The 12519-nt window shown below is 37.5% G+C and overlaps 1 protein-coding gene across 1 annotated transcript in view; it reads right to left on the reverse strand.

Annotated features, from left to right (window-relative positions):
• The window catches only part of 5PtaseI (inositol polyphosphate-5-phosphatase A), a 114450-nt gene that overhangs the window by 47056 nt on the left and 54875 nt on the right, over positions 1–12519 (reverse strand). Inside the window, 5 exon segments of the mRNA XM_071676877.1 lie at positions 1028–1171; positions 1173–1193; positions 2441–2525; positions 7112–7167; positions 7337–7453. Coding sequence (XP_071532978.1) covers positions 1028–1171; positions 1173–1193; positions 2441–2525; positions 7112–7167; positions 7337–7453 — 423 coding nt within the window.

The raw sequence follows: 12519 nt of genomic DNA on the forward strand, positions 1-12519 counted from the left end.
CAAAAGCTTGTAGAATGGGGTTGATTAAGTATACACAGCCTCTAAAATATTACTTGCTTCTCCCTCCCACCTTTTTTTTTTACAATGTCAACCCATGTCGAGGGTGCTGAAATGAAACATGAACTTCCATCCTTCTAAAAGTGCTTCTTATTTCTTTAATTTACACACTTAGTGGATTCAACAGTTGAGACCAAGGACTTCATTCATCATACTACTTTCATACACAAAATGGTCCCAATGCATTTGACCCTCAATCATTCCCCTAACATCTTCATCTGATACATCCCTTGCCCTAATAAATTTTCTTAATATATCTATCCATCTCTTCCATGATCTACCTCCCCTTGTGCCTTCCAGTTCACTGAAATATATCTTCTAGACTATCTAATCATTTGCCACGGATTTTAAACAACCAAACTATCCTAAAAACTTTTATCCTCGCACCTTTCTAATGACATATACAGACATCACATATATCACTGCAATTAGTAAAGCAAACTAGGGTACTGGCTGATAATCTCATCTCAAGGTGGTGGGGATGGAGGTCAGGGGTAATTCTATTACTCATGTCTGTGACACTGGAGAGTATAGAAAGTTGATTCAGTACAAACAAGACCTTACATAAATCACAATAAATCACAAATTTGCCTTGCAAATCAACAAAACTCCAACTTCCATAAATATTCTGGTGTGTGGCAGGTCCATGAGACAATATTTCATTAGAGAGAAGGAATCTCAGGAAAATATTTCACAAACAATGGAGGATCTTATTCTTAGTAAATGAGCAATCTTAAGTCCCTCACTGACTCTGATATGAAATAAACTGCTAATGCATACTAATTTAGGGTAACTAGACATGAATATTTTCTTCACTATCTTAAATACAAGCATGTTATAATGTAATGAATGGGGTTACTAGCAATCATTTTGATCAGGAAGTCAACAGAAGCTACAAAAAACACATTAAAGCCCTGGAAGAAAAGGAATGCATAACTTCACCAATTGTTCAAGCCTATTAGAAACGTACCCAGCTGCCATTGTCTTTGACGAAGATAGTGTGATGGTCACAGTGCTTGAAGGACTTCTTGGAGATAGAAAGCTGCACTTTACCCTTGTTGTCCCTAAACTCCTGTGCTTTTTCACCTGAGTCTGGCAGCTCTGTATCTACCACCTGTACATCCATGTGTCAATTTCTGGCAAAAATAAATTAACAAAATCTTTTGGAGTGAACTTTATAATATATTTGTTACATGAATACGTATATACATGTCCATACATCATAATTTACACACAAAAATACCTACACACAGAAATGCAAACTATTTCTATAGTAAGGTACATTGGGAGATGGAGTTCAGTAGCTAAGACCAATGGCTTTGTGATAAGAGGTTGCTAAGAAATTTATAATGAAGCAGTAGAGACATGAGCATGTGCAAATACAAAAGGAAGGTTAAGATATAATAGGAAAGAATGGTTAACTAAAAGATGTCACAAAGTAATGCAGCTTTGGGATGTGCACTCATGAAGACATAAACAACACTCAAGCCAAGGTATAAGAAAGCCAGGAATGAGCAAAGTTGATTAAAAAAGAAAGAATAAAGAAACTCTGAACAGGATACTTTAGGCATAGCATGTAATTTGAGCACTCACTTTTATCCCCTTTGCCTTTGTACAATGGCACTATGCACACATTCCGCCAATCCTCAGGCACCTCACCATGAGACATACATACATTAAATAACCTTTACCAACCAGTCAACAATACAGTTAACCCCTTTTTTAATAAATTCTACTGCAATACCATCCAAACCCACTGCCTTGCTGGCTTTCATTTTCCGCAAAGCTTTTACTACCTCTTCTCTGTTTACCAAATCATTTTCCTTAACCCTCTCACTCTGCAAACCACCTCGACCAAAACCCCCTATATCTGCCACTCTATCATTAAACACATTCAATAAACCTGCAAAATACTCACTCCATCTCCTTCTCAAATCACCACTACTTATTATTACCTCCCTATTAGCCCCCTTCACTGAAGTTCCCATTTGTTCCCTTCATAAACATGCATATACTCATGCATATACAAATTTGTACATGCATATACAAATTCTCTAGTAAAAAAGTTACACGCTTTGAATGTTTAGAATTTTAGAATGGCATGGTATTTTTCAGCATTTACAGGAATGCCTGTCCTAAAATTTGTAGATAATGCAGCCTGCACTTATGTAGAAATAAGTAAACACTAATGCACATTAGCACCAAAAGTATATTCATATGCCATCTAAAAATACCCATATTCCTTTTCCTTCTTACAGTACAACTACATTCAGTTTACTGAATTAGAGAGAGATACTTTCTAGATCTTTATATGTTCATAAGCATAATCATACTCATAGGAATGATGACAGCACATACAGACTACAAGATGACAGCAGCTCACCTGTACAACTGCTTGAGTATTCAGTCTGAAGTTGAAGTCCCCAAACAAGAAGATTGGTAAATTCTCATAGCCATCATTATGAAATCTAGAAAAAATAAACAGTTTGCAAAAATCAATTATGGCTTTACTAATTTGGTGACTGTCTATGTTTCTTGGTATGATAAAGAACATTTAGTTAAAAAAGTATGTAATTCTACAGAAAACTTTTTCTCATGTTCTTGTCTTGCTGACATTTTACTGTACTGTACTAAAAAATGTGCAAACTTTTTGATATGCAGTTCTGATGGATGATTCTTTCCTAGTTATATTAAACATGAACTTAAAGACCTAAAGTCTTCATTTTACAAGTTCAGTATTAGTAGATTATGAATTCTAAATAAAACTGTCCTAAGTAGACTAACTGCATATAATAACTAGCAAAACAATTCATTCCTATACAAATACTTGCTTTCAATCTGTTTCCTATGGTACCTAGGGACCAGTTTTGTCAGAATGTTTCCATGAGTCCCCCCTTTTCAAATGAAATCTAAAGTCAAATGAATGAAGAAAGGAGATATATGCAATGTGTCTGACTCTTTCCAGCTGACATGTCAGGTATGAAAGGTCTAAGTTATTAAAAACACTTTCTTTTACGATCAAGCAATTAGCTATGATTGTGAACATGATACTCAGAACATGATTACTGGTTACTCACTCACGTATCATCTCTCTCATGGCAATCTGTAAACAATACTAAAAGAAAGAAATGTTGGTTTTAAAGCATCAAAAATAATGTCTCCAATGCAAGCAGTTCTCTGAACATCCATGAGAGCATTTGCTCATGTGAGTAATACCATTCTCAGAAAAAAAGGGTCATCTATGAGAATTCATTTTCTCTGACCACAATATTACAGAGTCTCATTTTCTCTGACCACAATATTACAGAGTCCACAAAAAACCTAGTCTGTCTTTCCATACATTTTCAAAGGCAAGGTCCCACTTTCATTCTAATACTTTGTCATCTCTCCTTTTGCCTTGACGACCATCTGCAGATGTCTAGGCATGGAAGTGGCAGGGTTCCTGAAATATTTAGGTCCATGTTTTTGGTCCATAGGGTTTTGATCTGAAGGAAACTAGGCACTGAAGGGGTGGCAGGAAGCAGTCCCCTGATCATGCATCCTGAGTGCTCAGTGTGCCTAAAAATCTCATGCTTACCCACATTTTCTTGCTTCCAGGGGAGATTTGGACTTTCTTCTCCTTAAAGAGGTAAAAGCCAGCCGTCTTAAAACACTGGTGGAAGAAATACAGCACCCAAAAGTAAAATACCAAAAATGCTCCTTCAAGATAGCCTGAGGCACAATGAGGCTGGTTACTGGCGCTCACACCATTAGAAACATTAGTCTCAGCAAATGATGATTTCACCCTGAGTGCATTACGTGCTTGTACCCACAATAAACATCAGCTGTGTATCACCTTTGAAAATATGTGGGGTGGACAATGTTTTTTGCAGACACTGTACCTTTGAGGCTGGCTGATGTTCATTCATAGAGACCCAAACAACCATAAAGCAATCTTCTCAGGCCTATGAAGTCATAGCACTGTGGTAAGGTAGTGATAAAAAACCAGCAATCCTTATTACTCATTAGTCACTGGAGTTTGTGCCATGGGGTTGTCACTATTAGACCCCAAGAAATCATTTTTTTGAAAAGAGGGATGGATGGGATAGGAAGGGGAATCTGCTGATGTTAGAGTTTTTCATGCTGTCTCACTGATGGACAGAGCCCTATGAGCATCTGAGAGCATACCCACATGAGGAAGGATGGATCTCATTTAACTTCTGAATCTTTCTCTTTGTGAAAACTTGGCATTCACTCTGAATCATAATCTAATGAAGTCAATACATCCAGATCTACATAAAGGAGATGAACCTGATCAGAGAACAAGTATCATTTTATAGTTGTGCTTCCAAATGCAAAAAACTGCCTCTGATAATCTCAACAAGAGATTCCAACAAAATGCCAAAGCAGAAACCTCCTCCCTTACAACATGAGCTCTACCAGAAAGGAGTGCTAGCTTCTGAATCCAACAAGAATGTAGATTTCTAGCTCATAAAATCTTAATGAAGCCTGAATGGCCAAACAATTTTTCTATGTAATATTTGTGAGAATAGAAAAGTCTCATTCTAATGACAATCTCTGGGTTTGGAAAACCCTCATACATAAGACACACTCTGACTTAAAAAGATTCTTAAGCTACATAGTACATAGTTATACTAACTCTTCTTAAAGATAAAAGGAAAAATTTGTCTATGAAGACACTGAGTCACATTCCCCAGAAAAACAACAGAATGTAAAAGATCAATGACCCTTTTTGGACAGCTTTCCACTGGGTTAAGAAGAAGCAAGAGATTCCAAAGAAAAAGGACCTCCACCATCTTTTCCAAACAAAGCTAAAAACAAGGTAAGCCTCACCCACCAAGGTTCTATACGAAGACAGAAAAATTACTAGATTTACTAGAAGTGCTGATACTCACTCACCCAAGCTCTCATTTACCTTCTTTTTCAGCCCCTCCACCTTCCTCTTGACCTCCAACTGCTTTCTTTAATACATCTCCCTGTCACAAACACTTCATCTCTGAAAGTACTGCCCATACATCTCCCTTTCCTCTTTCATCCTAGCATTCACTACCTTTTCTTGCCTGCCCACCTCTTACTTTCTGCATGCCACATTCTGCTGTTGCATATGCCAGTATACTGCTTCCCTAAATACCTCCCACTCCCCTTACTTTCTTTATACTCACCTTTTTCCATTTTACACTCAATCATTCTTGGTAATTCTTCACACAAGTCTCTTTTCCAGGCTGATTTACCTTCACACCCTCTTCTTACCCATTTCATTTCCTCTTTCGTAAAAACCTCTACCAATCTTCATCCTTGCCTCCATCAGGTAATGATCAGATATCCCATCATTTGCCCCGCTCAGCAAATTCACATTCAAGGGTCTCAATTTTGCAAGCCTATCAATTGTTCGTAATCTAATAATGGCTGCTTTCTTACATACCCACACATACTTGTGTATGTTTCTCTCTTCTATTCTATCTACTGATAACTCTGATGCCCAGTCCCTCTGGGAACTTCCATTAAGGGGATGGCCATGGAAAAAGAGTGTCCACTCATCCCCCTCCTTATAGACATCCCTCACACACATGTATTTCTAATCATCAATCCTTTTTCAGCACACAACTTCACAAGCTGTTCATCATTCCCATTCACCTACTGAATACCCCTAGCCGTCTCAATTATACCCTCAACTGCCACATCACTCAATTTTGCACTTGAATCACCCATCACTTATACCTAGTTTCTGGCATCAAAACTGCAGATACACACACTCAGCAGCTCATAAAACACTTGCCTTTCATCACTTTTCTTCACATGGCCAAGTGTAAAAGCACTAGTAAGTGCCCATCTCTCTTAATCCATTGTTATTCTTATCCATATTAGTCTGGAGCTTGCTTCCTTACACTCTTTTGCACATCGCACTATTCCTGCTTCAGTAGTGGTAGTACCCCTATCATAGCTCCCACTCTCATTAACCTGATTAAGAAGACATTTCCAAACCATTCTTCTCCCGTAACCTTCAGCTTTGTTTCACTCAGGGATGGAATATCCAAGTTCCTTTCCTCAAACATACTAACTATCTCACTGTTTTTCTCATCTTGGTTACATCCACACGCAATGAACACCTATGCCTGGGTCTCAGAAGAGAATGAACACTCTTTGCTTTGCTCCTTCTTTTGTTTAGAAACTGAAATACAAAAGGAGGAGGGTTTCCATCCCCAACTACTTCACCTCTGACTTGCCTTCTAGAACACTCAGGAATACACGGGTAGAATTCTTTCTCTCCTATTCTCTTTTATCTGGGAGCTTACCCTATATCACATCTTTAAAAATAGAACAAAAAGTATCTAAATCGAAGCTTCCCTTTCTGATCAATCCTTACATAGCTTGACAGAAAAGTAAAATCTTCTATGCTTGTATTATAGCCTGGGTACCAAAGTCAACCCCAAACAACTCTGAAAATTAGACACACATGTTGCTTATGAAAAGCTCCTCCAGCCTCCAAAACTATCTGCATTTTCTCTGACTTAATCGTCTATAAACTAGTATGCTTGATACAAGTGTTGGCATAATGAACTGGTCATTTCTACATTTACATCTATCTCTGTTTGAAACCTTTTCGAATTATGGGGAACAGTCAAAGGAATATTTGTTGCTGACTGCAAAATGTTAAGTGTTAAGTTAGCGGCTGTTATATTGCAGCATAAAATGAAAATATGAACCTATGACTGATTCAGAGTCGTTGAACTGAGACTGTTGACTAGATTATGCAGCATCATCAATTGACAAATTCTCCTTCAGCCCATGAATCAAAGCCAGAATGTTGCCAAGGTGAAGGCACTATGAAAAAATGCAAAATTATGGAATCTGCAAATGATCAATGGAGTTCCTGAGAAGCAGTGGTTCTTATAAGTAATTGCTGATTTATCTGGGTAATGTGACTCCCAGTTAAACAGTTCAACAGCCATTACTAAATGGTCAGCCCATATATGTTTCTCCACAGCTTTTCTGGTACAGATATAATTCCAGTGTAAACCTATATTTCTTAAAGACAGTCATATTTCATATATACCTGTCAAGTGTATGCTCCAGTGCTCTCTTCCGGTTGAGGCTGTATACCGATGGAAACTGCAAGTAATGACAACAATAAAAAAAAAATCCAGAAAACTCCCTATTGACAATATATCCATATTGCAATTAAATATCTATATTGCCTAAGAATCACACACGAAATAAAAAGTAAAAATCTTTCGTTAAAAGATTTCTGACTCTAGCATATGAAAGAAATGCCACTTACCTCCTCCATAGCAACAAAATTAGAGGCATCATGGAAGAGGTGGATGTTTACCAGGTCGAACTTTGTCCCATTCAAGCACCAGCGTGTTCTCATGAAACCCTTACGAGACCATTTGCACTGAAGATAAATAAAAAACAATAAATCAAATTTTTATCTACACATCTACTCCTTAAAAATTACCTTAAAAACATAACAAATTCTGAAATATCCTAAATATATATCTCATCTCTACTGTGAGCAAATCATCATTACAATCTTTAAGCATAAGAGAAATAAACTCTTCCAGTTCTATCCTTAGTCTTCTCTAGAAAATAAACTGCAGGATTCTTGAGCCAGAATGATGTCCCTTACATCAATATGATAAGTCTCCATTTCAGTTCCCAGAAAGTCTTTCACCTCAACTAACCACAATATTAACTAATCCAGTCAGTCCTTATCCACTCTCCCATTATGTCTCCACTAATACCTGGTGAAGTCTTCAGGGTCTTTTAATCCCAACCCAGTCTAGGATGAGGCTGTTGGGTTGGGTCATTGGTCAACCAAACTGTTGGGAGCTGCAGCCAGCAGGTCCATGTAGCCTCCAAAGCCTTGCTGATCTGGTACACTTTGTAAGTACTTGTCCAAGGCCCTTTTTAAACTTCACTGTGCATCCCATGATGTTTCTAATGATTGTGGGCAGAGTGCTGAAGAGTCATGGGTACTGGATGTTTAAGGTGTTCTCTTTTAATGCATATCATACCTTTGGATTTCAGAGGTAGAATTTTAGTCTTCCAAGTCTGTCTTGCCCGTAGGATTATATTTTTAAGTGTACATTAGGAAACATGCCTTCTACGATTTTCCAGGCACATAAGATGATATACCTATCTCGTCTGTGCTCCAGGAGTGTAACCTCAGTTATTTCACCCATTCCTAGTAATTTTGTTTCTTTACCTCATTAATAAAGGTTGAGAAAGATCTCTGAGCATTTTCTAATTCTGCAGTTTTGCCTACCTTATAGTGTGATGTTAGAACACAACAGTATTTTATTTGGGATGACGTAAGCAACATGAAAAGAATCAAAATTGAATTCTCGTCATGAAAGAATACAGGATCCAGCTCATCATCCTTCTGGTTGAGGCAACTATGGTTTTGCTAGGCTAACTGAATGTTGTGGTTAAACATTATTACTCCAAGTTCTTTCACATTATTCAACTGGTTTATGACAGTATCTGTATCTGTCCAGTACTTAGTACTGTTTTTTTACTTCTTCATTTTCCCCTTGTCAGGGGAGTTGAAATTTATCGCTACTGAAAAGTATGCAGTTCTTAGTGGCCTACTGGAAGACTTTATATATTTTTGCAGCCTCTCAGCATCCTTATTGATATGATTTTCCAACTTATTCTTGTATCATCTTCAAACAATGATACAAAACTGTGCCTTATGCTTGTTTCTTAGGGAAATGAGATTTTTACAGAAGAGGCACTGGATATAGATAGCATGGTTTGCAACAACTAGGTGTTGTGATCTATTAGTTCATAAGTTGCATCTCCCAATATTCTGGTTATTCCTATCTTATGCATATAGATAGCATGGTTTGCAACAACTAGGTGTTGTGATCTATTAGTTCATAAGTTGCATCTCCCAATATTCTTGTTATTCCTATCTTATGCATTTTATGTGCTATGACACCATGTTCACATTTATGAAAATGCTTCTGCAAAGACTGTGCAAAGCATGTTAGCATTTCGTTTGCTTCCCAAAGCTTCAGGCAAAAGAGAGGCAAGATCTATCTGTCCTGAAACCATGTTGTCCTGGAATATGAATATTGTTTAGTTCCATAAATTCAGTCATTTTGCCTCTAAAGACTCTCTTAAAGATTTCAATGATGTGTGATGTTAGTGCTATTGGTTGAGAGTGTTTTGGGTTTTACATTTCTTTATAAAGACTGAGAGCCATGAGTCTGTGCCTGGGGTAGGAATGGGCATGCTCTTAACGGCTCTCATATTTCTGTGTTGAGTTGGTTATATCTGCTATGTGTAATACTGAAGGATTACTATTCACAAAGAAGTCTACTGGGTTATTATCCTTACGGTTGTTTTTTGCTTAATGAAAATTAATTTATGTTGACTTTTTTAAAATCTCACTCATCTCCTGGTAGTCAATTGTGAAAGTAACTTCGTTTTTTTTTTGGCCAATGGAGTCTGTGGTCCTTAATTTGCATTTTGCATATGAGTGAAAGTAATCTGGGTTATTTCATTAACGGCTCTTTTCTCTTCTTCATTATCCCATGTTTCATCTGACCAATACTTCATTTGATAGTTTTCTTTCCTTTGTTGGGTGAGCTGTGGCTTTTTCAGGTTTGTAATTCTTTTTCTCATTCTATATTGGAGCCTTTGTTTTCTTCTTGAGTATATCTCTCTTGCATGTTTCAAGTACATAAGTGGTCATGTCATTTACACACTCCTCTGTTCTGGTATTCAGCTGGGTTTTCCATTGTGTTGCAAACGTCAACAGATCACATCCCCATTTTATTTGTTCATTATCAAACTGAATTTACAAAATACATAACCTTGGTTACATGTGTTTTGCCCAAGCAGCTTAGCATCTAAACATACTTTTACTTCAATTAGGTTGTGATCCAAGTACAGGGGTTTTGAAATAGTGACATCACATGGTAAGCCTAAATCAATTGTACAGATCAGATCCAGGGTGCTATTTCTTCTAGTTGGTTTTATCATTTGTTTATTTAGGAAGAACTTGTTAGATAATCTTAATAACTCTTTTTTGCAGCTATTTGTCCAAGTTACTTCCAATATTGGCAGTTTCAGCTATGATATTATTACTTACCTGTCTCCATTTAATTGTGATAAGTTGAAGTCTCCTAAGACAAGTATATCTTATATTTATGGCTGTTTCCTAGAAAGTCAAGATGCGATTCTGTTTCTTATTTGTTCTGTATATTCTTGTGATTTTGCATCTGATATCTACAGAGGAATGCAATGACCAGATTTGTGTTTAAAATCTTGACAATGATTGGCATATATATGGATGTTACATGGCTATCTCTGTACTATTTTGGGGGTTAACATAATCTGTTTTGATTAACTTGGCAAAGCACTGTCAGTTCCTCTAATATTCTGTAAAGGAAAACCAGTGTCATTTCCTCCTCTGATAGTTCTTCTCTCCCTCTATTTGGCTCTTTGTCTAAGTCTAAAAATGGATGTGTATTGTGACTGTGATAGGCATAAGGGGTTATGTCTCACTGTTCCTTATATGTGGTGGTCCTTACAGTACTAGACCAAGCATTGCCTAATCTTGTGTTGATTTGTGCAATTCTGGAGGGTAAAATCTGCATCCTTCCCCATACCAGCATTCACTTTTCTTGAGACAAATAAAAAATTTTCTTGGGTGTTTAAATGTACTTTTTTCCCCAGTAAGGTATGCCATTTCTACTATACATGCACTTCCCTTCACACAGTATCTACAGACTCTAAGGACCCAATGAATTTCTTATTTTTTCACTGTGTCACATTTCACATTCCCTGCACCCATGGTCAGGCCTGAGAGAGTTTCCCAGCTTCCACTTTCATATTCCCCCTCTCCTTCCATACCTGACTAAGTGTCTCTGTCTTTTACACCATACAAGGTTTCCTGGCTCCCACTTTCTCCCTCTCCTTCTGCATCTAAGTCAGTCTCTGTCTCTTTCTGAAATCAAGTCTGTGCTTACACTTAGTTTACTGGCTTCTACTATTTCCCTCTCCTTCAATACCTAATTCAGTGTCTCTGTCTCTTTGGGTGTTCATGCCTGCAACAAGTTTCCTGGCCTCTACTTACAATGTCTATTTCCATGGTGGTTTCTCCTCCTTTAACTGTGTCAGAGCGAATGGAACCTACCAGATCGCTCTCCATTACAGCACTTTCCATTCCTGAGTATTTGACTGAGTACGCAATGAAAGTGATGTCCTGAGACTTTTTCCACTTTTTGTTGAGTCTGGGTGGAGGATTTGCAAACTTTCTTATCAGTCTCAGATTCCCATCCAATATCTCTGAATGCAATGAGAATATGAGTGTTAGCAGCACATAACCAACACATACCATCTGCCTGTAAAGTACTTCTGACATGTTTAATCATGTTATGGTTTATGTCTGCACAACTGATGTGATAGGTTTTCTTACAGTTAAGCAAGCAATTCCTTGTACAGCGTTTAGGACGTTCTTGCATATAAAGCAACTCTCATTCATTTTTCCACAATGCTAATGCTCCCCATTTTGCACTTCAACAATTACTTTTTTCCTCCAATGTCGAGAGGGAGATATGGCAAGTCAGTGTTACCATTCTGAAGAGATTTTACTTTTATCATCATCTTTATTACCATTTTCATTATCATTATCATTACTACTACTATCATCATGTTTATTTTGGATTTTTCTAATATAGCCTATCTGTACATCAACGTCTAAATCCTTTTCATTAAATGTCTAGTCACATTCCTCCTCTTCAGCAACAAATATTTTCTGCTGTCTTTTAGGGCTCTGTCTGTCACTTTGCTCACCCTCTGTATATCCTTCCTTATTATCTCTCTTTCTTCTTCTTCATTCCAATCTCCAATGTTTGTTTATCTATGGTAGGGCTATTCAATTACCCATTAGCATACATCATCAAAAACTTCCTCTGTGGCAAAGGTCAAGATGAAAGGTTTCATTAAAAAAAATGCAATAAAAACTAAATACAAGAACACGCTGCAATTCATTTCAAGCTGATGTAGGCTCTAACTATGACTGAAAAATTACCTTTAGTTAATACAAGGGATATTTCTATGGAATGCTACCAATTACCGACATACTGTGAAATGAATTACCCTAATATTTTTTCTTTTTTATGAACTAGTTACTGTACAGAGAAGGGAAAGGGTGGGGTCTGCATAAAAGCTCAATGCCGTCTACCTTGAGTAGCTCTGATCTATAAACCCAGGCTGCTGCATGTTTCCTTGACCAGTACCCGAAACAGGGTTGGAGCTTACTCTCAAATTTTTCCCCTATATATATTCATTACATGTGAAAGCAAGAGAATGAGTGCAAGCAGATGTGTCCCTTCTTCATCTGTTTCCTGGTGCTACCTTGCTGAAGCAAGGGGTGGTGATGCTGTTTCCTGTGGGGCACGGTGGCAACAGGAAAGGATGAAGGCAAGCAAGTATGAATATGCA

The sequence above is a fragment of the Panulirus ornatus genome, chromosome 23 (genome assembly GCF_036320965.1).
Source record: "Panulirus ornatus isolate Po-2019 chromosome 23, ASM3632096v1, whole genome shotgun sequence".
In the NCBI taxonomy this organism is placed as follows: Eukaryota; Metazoa; Arthropoda; class Malacostraca; order Decapoda; family Palinuridae; genus Panulirus; species Panulirus ornatus.